This window comes from Mustela putorius, unplaced genomic scaffold (genome assembly GCF_011764305.1).
Source record: "Mustela putorius furo isolate JIRA1106 unplaced genomic scaffold, ASM1176430v1.1 tig00003927_pilon_pilon_pilon, whole genome shotgun sequence".
In the NCBI taxonomy this organism is placed as follows: Eukaryota; Metazoa; Chordata; class Mammalia; order Carnivora; family Mustelidae; genus Mustela; species Mustela putorius.
This window is the reverse complement of record NW_025422072.1, coordinates 6,733,378-6,753,804: the sequence shown is the minus strand read 5'-3', so window position 1 is coordinate 6,753,804 and position 20,427 is coordinate 6,733,378. Positions and strand designations below refer to the sequence as shown.

At 34.9% G+C, this 20,427-nt stretch overlaps 1 protein-coding gene across 1 annotated transcript in view; it reads right to left on the bottom strand.

The window, feature by feature from the left end:
- The window catches only part of LOC101670523 (eyes shut homolog), an 858,786-nt gene that overhangs the window by 233,924 nt on the left and 604,435 nt on the right, over positions 1 to 20,427 (bottom strand). The window contains 2 exon segments of the mRNA XM_045069380.1: positions 7,466 to 7,544; positions 8,468 to 8,639. Of these exon segments, the coding sequence (XP_044925315.1) occupies positions 7,466 to 7,544; positions 8,468 to 8,639 (251 nt within the window).

The window sequence follows — 20,427 nt, the reverse complement described above, 5'->3', positions numbered from 1 at the left end:
AAACAACATGTTTTCCTCTTAGGCCTACAGCTGGGTATACATAGAATGATTTATTAGAAAGCATTACATAAACTAATTGAATTATATCTCCCATGGGAAGAAAGGGATCATTTTTACACTGCCAAAAGTTCTGTCTCTAGGGTTTACAAGAATCTTTTACTAAATTAATTAGCAGGCTAAATGGAAAATACAAAAGCAATTTCTTTTTAGAAAAAAATCAAATATTCATTTAAAATTCTTGGTCTTTCCTGGTGCAAAACACAAGGCTGATACCTTTCCTTCTGTTCATCATTTATATTACTTTGCTATACCCTATTTAAATATAATAAAGTGATTTCCAAGTAGAATTTACTCATTTAACTTCAGAAAATGAGAATAAAAGGCTGGGTGTTTAGAGAAAGAGAAAGAAGCTAGGAGTATTGTTGCAGACCAAGGGAATCTAGACAATTAACATATACCCCAGTTCTATGTCCATTCATCTTGCATTAAAAATGCTATGGCAGGAAATATATAGAAGAGTAAAAGTAAGACAGCAGGGATGTATTCATTGTTCATTGTTTAGTTAGAGCAAAAGGACAGGTTGGCTAGTCAATGTGTCAATTATCTCTGATAGTTGTGCTCCATCTGAGTTGTGTAGTTTCGATGCAGAAGTTGCTCTATGATCTCTGAACTTCCCAGAAGACTAGAAAATTATTACTTGAGATCCTCCTTATCATAGCATTTCTGTCATGGAATCATGTGTTTTCTTTCTCATACCACTGTTTTCTAAAGTACTGGGGTACTTTCTTCAAATAAGATCTTGGAGAAACAGAATATGTTAAACAGATAATCATGAAACTGTTCTATCTGAAGGTGGAAACAGAACATGGTACCCATTACAGCCTTACCTTACCCAATGCAAAGACTTATTAAACTTCACAGAATTTCTCCAATTTTGTGTAGCTCTGAATAAAAACTTCTAATGTGGTTTATTGTTCCTAAGCCTTGAATTGCCTATGGATACTCTGGGCACCTTGTTAAACTGCAGATTTAAATTCAAAAGGTTTGATGTGAGGCCTGATTTTATCTATTTCTAACAAACCCTCAGGTGATCCTGATGCTGACAGTCCACATACCAAACACTGAGTAACAAAAATCTAGTCCAACAATGTTATTTTACTAAAACAAAACAAAATAAAACAAAACAAAACAAAAACAAAAACCAAGCCCAAGGATGTTACTGACTTCACCAATATCTTATAGCAAGATGATACCAGAATAAAACCACATAGACACAAAATGCCCTGAATTCCACCTTGGGGCTCATTTACCACCATGTCTTGATTTCTCTTTCAAAGGAGTCTCTTGGCTGTGGAATAAGATAATGTATATGGTAAAGCCTAAATATCTCAATTTTACTTCCAATATTTTAATTTTCTGTTTTCTTTCTTTATTACATGGTTAAACATGGACTAAAATAGTTTCTAGGAAGAAGATTTTATTTGATACTCAATTTAATCTGCTTTATGATGTTTTGATATAGAGAAAATGCACTTGTTTAATTTGCTATTTCAACAAATCAAACAAGATTATGAAATGCCCAAGTTGGGATTTCTGTAGTAAATATTATTATTTCTCTATTAAAAATGTGTCTGACATACTTCCAGGAAAGAAAGCTACTGAAATACCAGAAAACAAAACCACTGTCTTAGAAATAGCCTGAAATGCACAAATGAATCAAATATAAGAAGGAAAAGTACATCAGAGTTGAAATTAAACACTGTGCTAAATTCATGAAATGAATGCCTGATGCCTCATTTGGTTAAGCATCTCTCTTGATTTCTGCTCAGGTCAGGATCTCAGGTCCTGAGATGGAACCCCATTTGGGCTTTGTGCTTAGCGGGGAGTCTGCTTCTCTCCTGATTCTCCCCCTGCTCTCTCTCTCTCTCTCTCTCTTAAGTAAATAAATAAATAAACCTTTAAAAAACAAGCAAGAGAAAGAAAACAAGTTTGCTTGTGGTTTCTCCCCTCAAATCCCAACATAAACTTTGCTCTCTTACTTGCCAAGAACATCAGATTTATCACTCTGCCTCATACTGACTTGAGTGTTCTTTTCCCTCAGTACTGCACATGGTTCTCCACTGCTCTTTAACCTAGAAAGACAGACTCAGGGCACCTGGGTGGCTCAGTCAGTTAAGCATCTGCTTTCGGCTCAGGTCATGATCTTGGGGTCCTGGGACAGAGACACATGTCAGCCTTCCTGCTCAGTGTGGAGTCTGCGTCTCCCTCTGCCCTCTCCCACCCCCAGCTCGTGCTCTCTCACTCTCAAATAAATAAATAAATAAAATCTTAGGAAAAAAAAAAGACATTGATCTATGAATGCCCTTCAGAGACTATTATTAGGGCATTACAAAACAGAGGAAGTTACGATAAATCGGTCAGCTAAGTAACAAACACATTTACATCTATATTGATATCTCCATTAGAACTGGTAAGCAGGAGGTATTTCTGAAAACTATTTTATTTCTGTTTCTCATAGATAAAAAATATTCAGTATTTGCAAAATGAATGACCAAAATTACATTTAGAGTGTACTTAATGTACTAGTGAAAAGAACAGTTAAAAAAAAACCCCAAAACTCTGTTGAACTGTAATTAATATAGATGACAGCATGGAATTTTAAAAAGCAGAAGAACAGAACAGATAATCCTAAACTGACCCATATATAGGAACTTAGTGCATGAAAAATAAGGCAACCAGAATCAATAAATGACAGACCCTTTGACAAAAATTCTTAGAAAATTAATTGCCCCTACTTTATATCAATCATAATAATATATTCACTGGATTAAAGTTCTAAAAGTGTTATTAATCTTAAAATTATAGATGAGAATATAAGAAAATAATTTAAATATTGCTGCATGAAAAGACTTTCTAAGGAGAGATGGAAGGGCCAGTGTCAGAAAGAAAAAAGTAAAGAAAAATACAAAAAATATGGTGTAAGAGAACAGTCCAGTTTCATTCTTCTGCATGTGGCTGTCCAATTTTCCCAGCACTATTCATTTAAGAGACTGTTTTATTTTCCATCGGATAGTCTTTCCTGCTTTGTTGAAGATTAGTTGACCATAGAGTTGAACATCCATTTCTGGGCTCTTCATTCTGTTCCATTGGTCTATGTGTCTGTTTTTATGCCAGTACTATGCTGTCTTGGTGATCACAGCTTTATAATATAGCTTGAAGTCAGGCACTGTGATGGCGCAGGTTTGGTTTTCTTTTTAACACTCCCCTGGTGATGGGCATTAAGGAGAGCATGTGATCCAATCAGCATTGGGTGTTATACACAACTAATGAATCATTGAATGCTACATCAAAAACTAATGATGTATTATATGTTGCCTAATTGAACTTAATAAAAAAAAATACAAAAAATACAAAAATCTCACAATTTACAAGTCTTATAAAGACCTGAGCTAAAATAAAGAGTCAGATTCTTAACTGATTGAGCCACTCAGGTGCCCCTAAGTGGGTTCTTCAATACTTATCTGGAAAATGTAGTATTAAAAGGAATGCGTTAGGTTCTTTCTACAGTTTTTTTGTGCCATCGTAATGGTGCACATGAATGTCCTGGCAGATGCTCTCAAGAGCATTAATGATCTGAAAAGAGAGACAAACTCTAGGTTCTTAATAGGCCATACTCCAAAGTCATCGTCTGGTTTCTAACTAAAACGATGAAGCATGATTACTTTAGTGAATTTGAAATCACTAATAAGCAAAGAGCTTGGAAATTGTTGTGAACCTCATGGAAAGGTTAAACAAGTGTGGAATGATCCACTTCAGATTTGAGGTACAACTCAAAGATCTAAAAACATGGAAAAATAATCTGCTTCTGCCCCATCAGTTTGGTTTCACTGTACTCAACAACAGCTGGTATCAAAGACCATGAAGAAGCAAAATGAAAATACAGGAGGGAAAATCCAATTCTTTTTCTAGGTATGTAATACATACATGCAAATAAAATGCCCTAATGCACATAAATAAGTAAAAGGAATGAGTCAAGACTCTTTGTATTACAATGTAATGGTTCCTAAGATACACTAAGTGAAACAAATAGTCATTTAATAAGGAGGGTAATGAGTCCATTTTTATGTTAAAATAAAATAAAAATTTAAAAATTAATAAATAAATAATAAAATAAAATAAAATAAAATAAAATAAAAATAGTAATGTGGCAGGATACAAAAATCAATATACAGAAATGAGTTGTTTTCTTATACACTAACAATGATAATATAGAAAGGGAAATTAGAGAATCGATTCTAGTAATTACAGCACTAAGAACCACAAGATACCTGGGAATAAACCTAACCAAAGAGGTAAAGGATCTGTACTCGAGGAACTACAAAACACTCAAGAAAGAAATTGTAGAAGAAATAAAAAGATGGAAAAACATTCCAGGCTCATGGATTGGAAGAATAAACATTGTTAAAATGTCTATACTGCCTAGAGCCATCTATACTTTCAATGTCATATCAATCAAAATTCCACTGGCATTTTTCAAAGTGCTGGAACAAACAATCCTAAAATTTGTATGGAACCAGAAGAGACCCCAAATTGCTAAGGAAATGTTGAAAAAGAAAAACAAAACTGGGAGCAACACATTGCCTGATTTCAAACTTTATTACAAAGCTGTGATTACCAAGACAGCATGGCACTAGTACAAAAACAGACACATAGACCAGTGGAACAGAGTAGAGAGCCCAGATATGAACCCTCAACTCTATGGTCAAATAATCTTTGACAAAGCAGAAAATAATGTACAGTGAAGATGGTCTCTTCAATAAATGGTGCTGGGAAAATTGGACAGCTATGTATAGAAAAATGAAACTTGACTATTCCCTTACACCATACACAAAGATAAACTTGAAATGGATAGAAGACCTCATCATGAGGTAGAAATCTATCAAAATCCTAGAGAAGAACATAGCATTGGCCACAGCAACTTCCTTCAAGACACATCTCCAAAGGCAAGGGAAACAAAAGCAAAAATGACCTTTTGGGACTTCATCAAGATCAAAAGCTTCTGCACAGCAAAGGAAACAGTCAACAAAACAAAGAGGCAGTCCATGGAGTGGGAGAAGATATTCGAAAATGACACTACAGACAAAGGGCTGATATCCAAGATCTATAAAGAACTCCTCAAACTCAACACACACAAAACAGATAATCATGTCAAAAAATGGGCAGAAGACATGAACAGACTTCTTCTCCAAAGAAGACTTACAAGTGTCTAACAGACACATGCAAAAATGTTCATCATCATTAGCCATCAGGGAAATTAAAATCAAAACCACTTTGAGATACCACCTTCCACTAGTTAGAATGGTCAAAATCAACAATACAGTAAACAAAAAGTGTTGGAGAGAAGGTGGAGAAAGGGAAACCCTCTTACACTGTTTGTGGGAATGCATGTTGTTGCAGCCACTTTGGAAAACAGTATGGAGATTCCTTAAGAAATTAAAAATAGAGCAACTCTATGACCCTATGCAATTGCACTACTGGGTAATTACCCCAAAGATACAGATGTACAAACACAGATACAAAGATATGAATGTAGTGAAAATAAGGACCATCTGTACCCCAATGTTCATAGCAGCAATGGCCACAGTTGCCAAACTCTAGAAAGAGCCAAAATGCTTTTCAACAGATGAATGGATAAAGAAGATATGGTCAATATATACAATGGGATATTATGCCTCCATCAAAAAGGATGAATACCCAACTTTTGCAACAACACGGATGGAACTGGAGGAGATTCTGCTGAGTGAAATACATCAAGCAGAGAGAGTCAATTATCATATGCTTTCACTTACTTGTGGAGCATAAGGAATAACATGAAGGACATTGAGAGAAGGAGAGGAGAAGTGAGTTGGGGGAAATTGGGAGGGGGAGATAAACCACAACAGACTGTGGACTCTGAGAAACAAATTGAGGGTTTTGGAGGTTAGGAAGGTGGGGGGTTGGGTGAGCCTAGAGGTGGGTATTAAATAGGGCATGTATTACATGGAGCACTGGGTGTAAAAAAAATAAAAAATAAAAGATTTAAGGAAGAAATCTAGAAGTACATAGATAGAATTTTAATAATTGTTCTCACAATATTGCATGTATGTGTGTATGAATATATACAACTTTCTATATAAAAGAAAATATTTATTTACATATATGTTTAATTCTGAAGAAGAATGCTATATTTATACTACCAGGAGATAGGGTTTTAGAGACTGCCACAGGCAATATGTATAACAGTGCAAACAAGATAGATGCCTTGTCCATTCTTACCAGGGAATTTATTAATTATGACACTTCCTTTTCTACATCAAATATGGCCTCACTCTCTAGAATCAAATCAATGTAACAGCAATAAATAATTAAGTTTAAAAAATAATGTGTCAGAAAATGTGTTAATTGTTTTACATGCGTTACCTAATTTAATCCTCACAACAACCAACAACCCAAGAGTGGGGTGTTATGATGACTGCCCTCATTGAATAGCTAAAATATGATTTCAGAATACAAATAATTTATCCAAGAACACATAGAAAGTAAGTAGCAAGACAGTGGTTCAATCCTGTTTCTCCTTAATGCATTTAACCACCCCAGCATTCCTTCTGAAAGGACCATTTACTGAATACCCACCATGTCATATGTGCATTATCACACCAATGACTGTGTGATGTAGAAATTATTGTAGTTTTATTTTATGGCCAAGGGAGAAACAAAGGATTTAAATAAAATATCCATAGTATCACAATATTAGAGGTTCTTTTAAGTCACAATAATTTCTTCCTTTACCATGTGAGAGGAATGATTTGGAAGAATGTCCTATTATTCAGGAAGGCTCACAAGATTCTCATCTCCCAAATATGGTCTCAAACTTCAGGTAACTGACATTTCTCAACTAATTAGGCATCCCACATAAAATGCCATGTGTCAATCACATTGCAGACTCCTGAAGACTCAAAAAAGATCACGAAAGTATTTCAGGTGTTGGTGTTCTTTACATGTACCCACCTCTTGGCACGTATAGTCAGTATTTATGTTCTTGTGATATCTGAATCAATTTAATGTCCTCTCATCCCTACACTTCCACAGACACCTGTATGTCCTAAGACCAGAAAGGGGGAGGCAGATGGTAAAGTACAAGCCTTTTGATCCTTCTTTTGACAATAACTACTTCCAGGACTTAATTAAGGAGGGATCCAGGTTGCAGAAATTGTTGAAATTGTTGATAACAAGACACAGAGGAGGAAAAATGAAAAGAAGATATGATTTTAGTTCTGTTTGGAGTAGCTGAGAAATTCCAAAGAAGAAAGATGAGAGAGCAGTTAAATCATCCATAACTGCTGAAGAAATGACTCTGAAACCTATAACGAGTACTTTGGTTTTTCTTTTGAATTACTTCAAATTTAATAAAAATTATAAAACTTACATTAATCTTGATCTCACATCTTGAGCTAGTCCATTCTGCAACAAATGAACATTGATACTCGCTAACGAGATCTATACATCTGAAACACAGAATTACATTTTTAAATAAGTAAGACAGTAAAGCATAATTTCAAAGGAGTTTCACTATTTAAAGTTTTTCTTTTCCAGTTAAGGGAAAAAAACATACATTCCCATGAGCAATAGAAGGCAGAGTCTGTTCCTGCTTCTTATCCTTCAAGGTGACTGGACTGAAAGAACAGATCAATTTTAATTTTTTCCATCTTCCCCATGGCAGTGTAAAGAAAGAAAAGTTCTAAAGATAAAAAGTACATCTAGAGTTTATGTTGGGAACTGAAGTCAGCTATGGCCAAATTGCACTGCCATGAGCTACCATTCTCATCCTCTCTCCCCTGCTTACAAAGTCAGTGGCAGAACTAGAAAAGAAAAATAATGCTGCAGAAAAAGGCTGGTGCATCTATGAACCATTCTTCTTTGCCACCTGCATCTCCTAGAAATATCCAGGGTCTAAATTTGCATGAACTAATATTCTATCCATGAGCAGGAGAGTTATTATATAATTCCAAAAATAGAGTCAAAAAATACCTTACATGTACATGGGGATGAGAGAGCCAGGAACATTTTAAATTCTAAGTGTGTGGTATTATCCCTTCACAGAGCAAATAATAGAATGTCTCATCATCTTACCAGCTACTTCTATTACTGTGAGCAGTTACCTTTAAGTATATTAAAGTCCAATTAATCCACATTTATTGAAAATTACTTTATGCTAATGAGCAGAAATAAAAGAAGGGCAGAGATAATGTATCAGTACATGGCATTAAGTGGAACAGGCAGCATCTGTCATCTTAACTGTACTTAGCTCTCATTTTATGAAAGAGCATAATTAAAATTATCTTTATCAACTTTCCCTTGACATTAAGTCTTAAATATTGTGAGTTAAATTTACTTTCTGATTTAATAATAGAAAAACAAAAATAGTTACCTTCCATATAGACAAGGATTTGAGAGGCAATCATTTGCATTTTTTTCACAGCGTGTTCCAAAAAATCCACTCTTGCAGTCACAGGCATAATGATTGATGCCATCAATACAAGTTCCATCATGGAGACAGGGATCTGATAGACATTCATCTATATTTACTTCACAATCAATGCCTACAATAGAAGAGACAAGACAAAACATGAGACCATTTAAATGTAAAACTCCAAAGTTTATTCATTATGGTAAACACCAAAAAATCAAGGCTCCTTCCCCGTAAAGGTAACTTGACACATTGTAGCAAAAGAAAACACCTTTTCAAGGTTAAACATGTTTAGAGGTCTATAAACCCTCATACTACTAATTTAATGTAAATGAGAAAAACAAAGCACAACCTTAATCTACTTTAGAAATTTGTCTTTAGTGCGAGCAATTGTTAATTGAGAATGTTAGTGAAGTAATCAATTATATCAAGTTGGCACTGTAAACACTAATTCAAGATCTTTTTCAGTTTTTTTTTTAAAAATAATGATTTTTGACAGTCAAATATTTCTCACTTATAGGGGTTAAGAAAGAATTTGAATTTTTCTAACTTTGGTATTGGTGAGTCTATTAATGTGCTGACTGACACTTCTAAATGCAACCTAATTTTGGCAAAATACCTGGTGTCTTCAAGGGCTGTTTTAAATACTTATTAAGCACCGACCATGTACCTCTGTGCTCAACTAGGGGTACCAAACAGAAATGGGAAAAACAAAACAAAGCAAGAAAAGACAGTGACCCTGTTAATCCAGAAATGTGATGTCAGAGGTAATATTTATAGATAGAAAACATCTGGAGAACCACATAAACAAAGCTTAATGGGAAGCTAGATTGTATTTCAGGTTTTACATGTGAGAAATATTAGGAAGAAGTAGAGAGACATGGTAAAAATGGTTAGAATAATTCCTCTGTTACTGCGTCCATCTGTACTGAGCTTCTAGCTACCATCAACTGAGCACTTACTGGCACACCACGCCTTGTGCTGAAGACTTTACATATATTATCTTAGTTAATGGTCATCTATCCTGGAGGTAGGTAATACTAAGTTTAACTCACTGGTAAATAAACAAAGATTTGGAGAGTTTAAATAATGTTTTCAAATCACACAGGCCATAAAAGTAGATTGGGATTCGAATCATGTGGACTATTCCACAGCTGCTATGATATGTGCATAAATTACTATGCTGAGTAATACAATAGATACTGTTAAAAACAAGAAAACAGACCCAAAATAGTCTCTTATGCAAGCCCCACGTCACCAAACCAAGACTTAATTACAGTTTCAGCTCTCCTAGAAATGGAATCTTAAACCAGTCAGTCAAGAAACTCCTGATCAGCACCAGTTAGGTAGTCTGCCTGATAGACCACTGCCAGCCCCAAATGATTGCAATAACCAATCTGCTTTTTTTTTTTTTTTAAGATTTTATTTATTTATTTGAGGGAGAATGAGTGAGAGAGAGCATGAGAGAGGAGAAGGTCAGAGGGAGAAGCAGACTCCCCAAGGAGCTGGGAGCCTGATGCGGGACTCGATCCTGGAAGTCCGGGATCATGACCTGAGCCGAAGGCAGTTGCTCAACCAACTGAGCCACCCAGGCGCCCCCCAATCTGCTTTTTTTGTCTAGTGTATCTTCCTTGTCCCTGCTCCCTTCAGGCTATAAAAGTCATTTTGCACAGCTCCTTGGAGCTCCAGTCTATATATTAGATTGGATGCTGCCTCATTTGACTCAATTTTTGTGCAGGTAAACTCTTGAAATTTTTAATATGCTTCAGTGTATCTTTTAACATAATGTTTAGTTGAGAATAAGGATAAGCTTATTAAATATTAAGCTATTACAATGCTTAAAACAGATAGTTATAAATAAGCTAGTTGGAAATAAAGAGAACATTATAAACAAGTTTATTACGATGAAGAAAATAATAATAATGATAATAATAATAACTGATACTTGAAGACCTTACTATGTGCCCGGTACTGTTGAGAACATATATAGATTAACTCATTTAGGCTTTACAGTAGTTTTCTGACATGGAAATTGCTTTTCCCATTTTATAGAATAAGAAAATAAAGCACGAGATCTCATGGCTAGTAAATGGCAGAGCACATGCTGTTAGCTACTATGTGATACCATCATACCACATCCTAATATGTAACAGCATGGCATCTGTCCTAATGATGGACCAAAATGAGTGCTTCAGGCATTTAAGAAATAGAAGTAATTGAGCCTTTATCTGAGAAAGAGGATGAGGAAAGCTTCGATGGTCATGGTGAAAAGGAACCCAAGAAAATTCAGATAAATAGTTTGAAAGAATTAGGTATCTCAGCATTTGTCTGCATACCAGCAAAAAAGCTGGGGAGGACAAGGCTATTGGCAGATAGGCAGCCATTTTACAAAGTGATATCGTAACTTAACTAATTTTCATATCATTTGTAGAACTATCTATTCAAATGGATGTTATTTAGAGCAATCACACTGGGAGTCTGTGATTTATTGCAAATGAGGCTTCAAATGCAAAGAATATTTTTGGAAATTCTCTTTGTAGACTGTCAGTTTTCAAGTCAAAATCCTATTATGTAATGGTAACTTATTTATTTATTTTATTACCATAAATATTATTACCCAAATAGAACTTTGGATATTAATAATGCTATAAAAATAATATGTATAAATTGCTCAAATCCACAGCTGTTTTAAAAGGGCCATCAGAATTTAGGCTCAGAATATGGATTGAGCAATCATTAGTGCACATCAGACTATTAAGAATAAAAACAAAAAAGGACCCCCTTTCCTAATCTCTGGCTCTGTGGCTCATGTTATACAGGTATATTTCTCATTCATACTCCATGACCAAGGTGAACACATAATTACTATCTTTTCTTGACAAAAATCACAACTATATTGTATCAAGTGACTGATTTGGGTGTTTCCAGAGGCATTATTATTCTAATTAATAAGATGAGTAAAAGTGTCTGTAGGACTATGTAGAATGCTGGCAGAATCAGTGATGAAAATTTCAGTTAAAAAGAGATAGTCAATTTACCAGAAAAGTGTGGGACAAGGAGTAAAACGATAAAAGGGAATTGGACAGGATGTATCTAGTACCTTTAGAGACAGGAGACTTGACAAGATGCTATCCTCTGTAGAGAAGGCAAGAATGTCTTAATTTTACTAGAGCAACATCATCAACATTACCTTAGGAGCTTTTTCTTTAAAGACTTTATTTATTTATTTGTTTATTTATTTATTTATTTATTTGACTCAGAAAGAGAGCACAGGCAGGGGTAGTAGCAGGCAGAGTGTGTAGCAGGCTTCCCACAGAGTAGGGAGAACCTGATATGGGACTTGATCCTAGGACCCTGGGATCATGACTTGAACTTAAGGTAGTCACATAACCAGCTGAGCCACCCAGGCACTCTACTTTAGGAGCTTTTTATTCCCCTACTGTTCTAGCCATTAAGTAAACTGTAGTCATAATTTGACTGCCTAAGTAAACCTCTAGAGAGACTAAAAATGTAATGATCAACTGAACTGAATATTCTTGTCCCTGTAAACCTTTTTTTTTTTTTTCATTTTTAACACCATAATGCTTCAGTACCATATGAGCCATACCCTCTTTTTGCATTTTTACCTTTATCTTATTCTATCCTTATCCTTGACTACTCTGATGTAGTTACACTGAAGTTATTTTTCCTAAAAAAACTGTTCCTCTTCCTAGCACTCTCTTTTCCTAGACTTCACACAATTCATTCCTCAGTTTCTTTAGGTGTCATTCTTTAGGTGTTTATGTCATTGAGAAAATGCCATTTTCTCAATGAGGCCTATTTAGCTACACTTTTTAAAACTGCATCCTCTTCTTCAATCACAATCACCATTATCCTAATTTTAAAGTTTTTCCCCCGCAGCAAGTTTGGGCATGAATTTTGTTTGTCTAGTTCAATACTTCAGTCCTTCAGATCATTGTGGTGTGTGTTTATGTGCATGTTTGTATGTTGCTTTATATACCATCTTTGTTTTGTTTTTCTTCAGAAGTCTCAGCCTCTTCCCAAGCAAGAACAAAACAGTTCTTGAGAATCTGGGGAAACTGTTTGTCCTTGCAATGGTGAGAATAGAATCTGGAATGAAGTGATCCCTCTGAGGTGTGTGCCTAAAAGCCATGTCTAATCTGTGGAGTCAAGGGGAATTATTTAATGGAATATCGATTTTTCCCCCACCTCCAAACAGAGGAGCTTTCATGATTAGTTAAAAAGTAATAAAGGTGTGCAGACTGTTCAACTTTGGTTCAAAATGATCTCCCATACATAATTACTAGCCCCGAGAAAGAAGGAAATACGATTGTTTGTGACAACATGAACTTTGAGGGCATTAAGCTCAGATAAGTTAGAGAGAGAAAGACAAATACTGCATGGTACCACTTATATGTGAAATCTTAAAAAATTAAAAAAAAAAAAAAAGTCAAACCCAGACAGAGAAGAAAAGTGGTTGCCAGAGAGTGGCTGGATTGGAGGAAATAAGGAGAGGTTGTTGAAAGTGCACAAAAGTTCAGCTGTAAGATGATTAAGTTCTCAGGATCTAATGTATAATAACCTGGTGACTGTGGTGGATAACACTATGTTACATAATTTGAAAATGTTAAGAGGTAGAACTTAAATATTCTCTTAAAAGATAACAATTCTGAGGTGTTAACTAGATGGTAGGAATCCTGTTATAATGTACAAATGCACCAAATTATCATGTTGTGCAAATTAAATATCTTATAAATTTGTCAATTATACCATAATAAATCTGAAAAAATAGAAATTATATATTCCACCATAAATGGAAAACCATTATCATGTTCCAGAAATTAAAAAAAAATAACAAAAAAATGCAACAAAACCATAATTACCAATCCATGCAAACTTTAAATTACCATCTGTAAATTCTGGATCAAGATATCTATGTTGTAGCATAATTGAGAGACTTACAGAGAGTATGCATTTTTAGCAGCATGGAGAAGAAGAAAAGTGATATTTATGATAATTTATTATTATAACAGCATGTTCATTTGTCTTCCTTATAGGATTCAAATCTGAATGCTGACACTGTCTCCATGAATTCAAGTGAATAAAAAAAGAAATAATGTTTAGTATTTGTTAGACATTACCAGGGCTTGCTCAAAATCTCAGTCTTAGTTCTTTTCCTATCTTGCTTTATATCCCAGATTCTTCTTACTACTCTTCAATGTATCCAACACATATTCATTGAGTATCTATTTTGTGTCAGTCATAGTTCTGGACTCCTTCCATAGTTAGTTCTCATTGGCTTGGTCCATACTTACACAACATACCTCCATCATAGTGTAGCAAATATTTTCCAAATAATTTAATGATGAACATTGTGGATTTCATTTGACAAGAGAAGAAAAATGACAATATTTAATTATTTATTTATTTTTCCTTTTTGCTATGTCTAACTTATTTTCTTTTCTGCTATCTTGCTGCTTGATTTGGGGCTTATAAAACCACAAAATTGTTTGGAATAATATTTACATAGTTACTAAATATCAATATATCAATCGCTAAAGAGACCAAAAGATTACATTTAATAAAATGGTTAAATAAGACTTTTTATGAATAAAAAGAAGATATTAATAAAAATAAGACTTTTATTGGATTTTATTTACTTCTTTTTCTTGGGATCACAGGTTTATTCTTAATCTATTCTTTTCAGTTAATTTTTAGACTGTTTTATCTCTTTTTAAAAGCTAAAAGGCACAGAACTGATTCTATGGTTATAAAAAGTTATAAATAGGGGCAACTGAGTGGCACCATCAGGTAAGCAGATGCCTTTGGGTCAGGTTATGATCTTAGGGTCTTTTTTTTTTTTTAAGATTTTATTTATTTATTTGACAGAGAGATAGAGAGTACAAGTAGGCAGAGCAGCAGAGAGAGAGAGAGAGAGAGAGAAGCAGACTCCCCGCTGAGCAGGGAGCCCGAAGTGGGCTCAATCCCAGGACAGTGGGATCATGACCTGAGCTGAAGGCAGCCGCTTAACTGACTGAGCCACCCTGGTGCCCCATGATCTCAGAGTCTTGAGATGGAGTCTTGCACCTGGCTCCCAGCTCAGTGTGGAGTACGCTTCTCCCTCTCCCCCTGCTGCTTCCCCTGCTTATCTTTTCTCATTCATGCTCTCTCAAATAGATAAATAAAAATCTTTTTAAAAATAAAATAAATATAATACAGGTACATAAACTAACAGTAAATGGTATACATACAAATATAAGAAAATCAAACAACATAATTTACTAATATTGATGGTGAGCAGCACACAGTTGGGAGCACCTAAAACAAAACAAAAACAAAAACAATCTGCCCTCTTCTGGGGCTGAAGAGACTTCAGCTTTAAAATCATTTTATTTCCTGAAAAATATTCTTTGAAAAGAATAAACTTTCAGATGTGATGGGTTCCCCATGCAGTTCTAGCTGAAGATTTGCTTATTTGTGAACACACTAGATCTTATTTAAAATCATTTATAAAAACTCACATCACAAATCTGCCCAGTGATGTTTAAGGTTTAAGTGCTTTTAACATATAACTCACATTATATAGATCACTATTGTTTCTTCAGAAAGACATGTTTTATTTTGGCGAACACATCCACAACATACAAGTTTACATCTGGAATATTTTCAGTTTGTATTTCTAACGTTATAAGTCCTTATTTCATTAATAGCATAGGCAACTCCTTTTTCTAAGCAGAGTAGATGATTACTTGGGGAATTTGGGGCACTTTCCAGGCCTCCCCCTGGAAACCTTCTTTACCAGGCTTCTTCAACATGTGTCTCTGCATCTAACATTTTCACAGTAGAAATTAATGAATCCTTTTAAGAAATAAGTCACTAATATATATGAACTGAGAAGTGTGATCAATAAAATATTTACATGCATCAACAATGTTATAACAAATATGTGCAAATAAACACAGTTCAGTTTGTTTATGTATCATCGATGTATCATCTATCTATCATCTTCATCTATCATTTTTCTAACAAGCTTTTCTCTGGTCTATGTTCCTTCTTTTACTTTCTCTTCAAGCCCTCTTCACCCAATTTTCTCACACTGGTCAGTCTTACACATGTTGGCCAAGTTTTCCAAAATGACTTTTCTGATTCCTAATATTCTTCATTTCATATGTGTTATCCTAACAAATACTTTATGGTCACTTTACTGTCTCCTGAAATCAATATAGTTTTCTTAGCCTAGAACTAAATTCTCTAGGTCAATCTTGCCTTTCTTACCATTCCTCTGATATTATCAACTACTCTAGTCCCTAAGTTTAGAAACCAAATAGAACTGCCTGTGGAATTAAAACAAATTATATATATTTTCCAAATTTGAATCTCTAGTGAGTAAGCTTGACAAGCTATATATATATATATATATATATATATATATATATATATAAAGATTTTATTTATTTATTTGTCAGAGAAAGAGTGAGCGCAAAAGCAGGCAGAGTGGCAGGCAGAGGCAGAGAAAGAAGCAGGCTCTCCGCTGAGCAAGGAGCTCAATATGGGACTCGATCCCAGGACCCTGAGATCATGACCTGAGCCAAAGGCATTGACATAACCCACTGAGCTACCCAGATTTCCCTACAAGCTATATTTTTAAAAAGACATCTCTCCAGCTATTTCCAAAGCATAGATAGATGTGAGAATCACTGCTTTCATCAAACTAAAATAGAATTAATATTATATTTTCTTGTATCTACATTTACTCCTGATAGTTCTATCTGGAATGTTATTTTCCTATCTCTGCTTAATTGAAGCCTTATTTTACCCAGGTCCTACTAAAATTCTAACTCATTTTTTAAAAATTCCCCTTAATATTTCCCAATAAAAATTATTTAACAACTTTTATCAGATTACCCTTAAAGTATATTTATTTGAATTACTGTCTTATCTTCCCTACTTGATGATAAAGGACAGACATCATATCTATTTTCACTTCATACAAAATGCCAAATACAAAATTTCTCAGGTGGTCAAAGATCAAATAGTCTGCTTCTCTAATGTTGAAAACATCCAAATTATGATACCATTTTGAAAATGATTACAACTTACTATATAGGATGATACATATGAATGACCTAGTAAGTTAATGCAGGCACACAATAATCACATAAATAATAGACTTAGGAATCAATGACTGAAAATTCAGATGGACCCATATAGCCATTTTGAATTCCAACATACAATAATGGAATAAGAGCTTTTTAAGACCAAAATAAGAATTTTATAACAAGATATTTTATTATCAACAGTATTTAAATTTTTAAAAATGGGTCAACTATCATAAAATGTTTCCAGTTAGGCAGTCCAGCAAATGTCATTCTTCTAGGAATAATCTAAGAAAACATGCATTTTTATTGTTTAAAAGGAATTAAATTTAAAAATTAAGAGAAAGTCAAGAAAAGAAAAAAAAAACCCAGAAAACCCAAAACCCACCAACTATCAATGGAATGAGATAAAAAATGAATTAAGCAATGAAGAATATCGAAAGAAAGAAATTATTAAAAATATTCAAATGGAAATGCTAAAAGAAAATACTTATATTTGAAAAAATCCTTCAGTGAGTTTATCAGTGGTAGGCTGACCTGAGGAAACAACCACTGAACCTGAAAACAAGTCAGTAGAAATTATTCAAGTTAAAACACTCAGAGATAGAAAAGAGTAAGAAAACAGAACAGAACATCTAAAAGATGTGAATTGATACTGACTGTCATTTACTTGTAAATTGGCGCTTTAAAAGTAAAAAAGAAAGGATAAGGAAAAAGAAATATGGCAAAAGATATATTTGAATAGAGTAACATACAGTGATTTTACTGAATTAACTGAACTGTAGCACATGCTATCTTGTTGCTTGGGTCATGTGTCCCAGTAGTCTCTATGCTATTAGAGCAATGAAAAATATACAATGTGGGAAAGACTGAGGAAGATAATCACAGACCCAGGCTAAGCATATATAGCAGAGAATTATCCTGAACTTGAAAAAAAAGTCCCTGGCATACTTCTGGAACCTGGCAGAGATAAAACTCGTGACTATGGGACATCAAATATCCACGCAGCCAGAGTTTCTTATCATGAACAAATCTTATGCACTGGGAATGAGCAGCAGGAATATATTGTAGATGGTACCTCAGGGATCAAATGTGAGTAGACCAGAGATCATGTGTAATTTGCACTCCTATGTTATGCACTACTATTGCAATATCAGCTCTCCCTCAGTCCACACTATGGCCTTATTAGAAAGAAACCCTCCCTTATTAGCATCTGAAGGACAAAGAACAAGCATGAGCATGGTTCATGGATGGGTTCACTTGGTTTATAGATATGAACTGGAAATGGATGGCAACTTTCCTATAGCTTCACTGAGAGGTTCTCTATAAATATAGGGTTAAAGGAAAATCCTTCCAATAGGCAGATTTTCAGTCAGAGGATTGTTTTTGGATAGAAATAGAGGTAGGCCAAGGTAAGAATATACCTGAACTCATAAAGTGGTGGTAAATAACCTGGTTGGTTTATTACTGGACTAGAAGGAAAAGAGTAAGACAATTTGAGTCAAAAAATTTGGAAGGAGGCATATATATGGATTAATGGGAATTAGCATGAAGTGTGAAGGTCTTAGCAATGCATCTTAACACCGACCACAGGATATCTACAACAGAAGATGCACTAAATAACCACACAGAAAGAACTTGTTCAGTTAACATCAGTCCTATTTTGTCTTCAGAGACCATAAGAGGCATCAACAGAGTAGAGCATAGATACAGACTCTATGCATGGGCCCCATGAATGGATGTTCAAGGTCCAAGACTGATATAGTTATTGCTTTCCTTAAATACCCAATGTACTAGGAATAGAGATAAAAGCTATCAGCCATTTGGTAGTCAGCTGATTTTTCTGGACTTATGTGATTCATTTTGACTAGCCATGACACATATTTCAGATATGAGTATATTTTCTTTATCTCTTCACCAACAGACATTTAACCAGCATTACTACACTAGGGCTTATTTACTGGTGATCCACAAATATTAAATTTCTCCTAACATCTCAATGGACCAAGGAAGCTACTTTATCTAAAAGCCCATTGGTGATCATATAACCACGAGATCCAATGACTCATATAACATATGGCACCATCACAAAACTACTAGGTGTTAGCTTGGAGATGAGAGCCTACAAGGATGGGCACCATCACTCTCTGTGTACCACTGAGAGATTGTGCTTTGCATTTCTAACAATACAGGCTCCATCATCTACAGGTCCTGATTTCTAGGGGAGAGAATACCAGAGGATACTACAAGAGTTCCTTTTTTTTAATGCTATGGCTTCCACTCAGTCACTTTGGTCTCTTTGTGCCAAGAGATAATCAGGCAAGGAAAGAAGTCATTATCCTTACAGGAGTTATTGATGGAGATCACCAAAATGTATAGGGTGCTGCTATAAAATAGAGCAAGGATGAAAACAAGTGGCATCAAGATGACCTACTGGGACACATGTTGGTACTTCTTTGCCCAATATCATCAGGAAATAGACAAAACACAGCAGCCACAGCCATACTAAGAGATCAAAACTCTTCGGCATAACATTCTCGTTTACTTCACTAGGTAATCTACTAGCATATTTTAGCAAATAAGAATGAATGTAAGAGAAATCACATAGGAAAACAGGAAGATGAGTATCAGCTATAGTATCAAGAACTGCATCAATGACATAAGTAATAGTTCTCCCCAGTAACAGCCTCTTGTTTTTACTCAGAACAAGAGACAAATTGGAATTTAGGGGGAGTGTTTTTAGATGAAGCGTACTTATTTTTGAAAGCAGTTGGGGCTGATGGGTATACAAAGTAATGAGTATCCCAAATCCCTGTTCAGAATAAAGGAACTCATTTCTCCTACTGCTGGAGGTGTTTTCTCTCAACTGTTTGGAGGTGAATTCTTTCCCATGAATTGAGCTTTCCTTGGCTAAAGGAAACTGCCTTGCTCAAGTTTTGGATCCCTCATTGGTTGCTGTATGGTTTATGTGAGTGACTCAGTATGGCTCAGCTCTGCAGGACGCTTCTGCATGCCCTGAGTGATTAACTGAGGCTTTTGTCAGAATCACATATTGACTCAGCATATTCCTTTCCAATCCTACTTCTATTTTTTCCCTTATAGGCATTCCTGTTGAAAGCATCCCCAAGAAGTTCCCTGCATGTAAATCTCAGTTTCTCTTCTAGGAAGCTTGACCTATGGAAGATTTTTCAGGAAACAAACATTTTCCTAGGAGTCCTTTTCAGTATTCCGTTAGAAACAATTAAAAATATCGAAGGTGAATAAATTATAGTTATTAGCAAAGTGGATATCACTAATACAGAAATAAACATAAAATAAGTATAACTGGATTATATACATTGATCTCAAGGGATGCCCTAAATACCATATGTTGAACTGCTATATAAAAGTGCTGAATATGGGACGCCTGGGTGGCTCAGTTGGTTAAGCTGCTGCCTTCGGCTCAGGTCATGATCCCAGGGTCCTGGGATCCAGTCCTGCATCGGGCTCCTTGCTCAGTGGGAAGCCTGCTTCTCTCTCTGCCTCTGCCTGCCGCTCTGCCTGCTTGTGTTCCCCGTCTCTCTCTCTCTCTGATAAATAAATAAATAAATAAATAAATGTGCTAAGTATATTAGGTATTGGATTAAACATGTGTGGATTAAGCATTTAGTTAACAATCATTTGCCTAATGTTCTTATTGTTTAGAAATATTTTTGTGGGGATATTATATAACCCATGTTTATTTTCAAAGTTCTCCCCAAAACTTCTCCTGATGTTTTATTCTTTTACCTATAAATATGCCAAGATTGGACAGGGGCTTTTAAAATTAATTATAGTAGTCCTTAG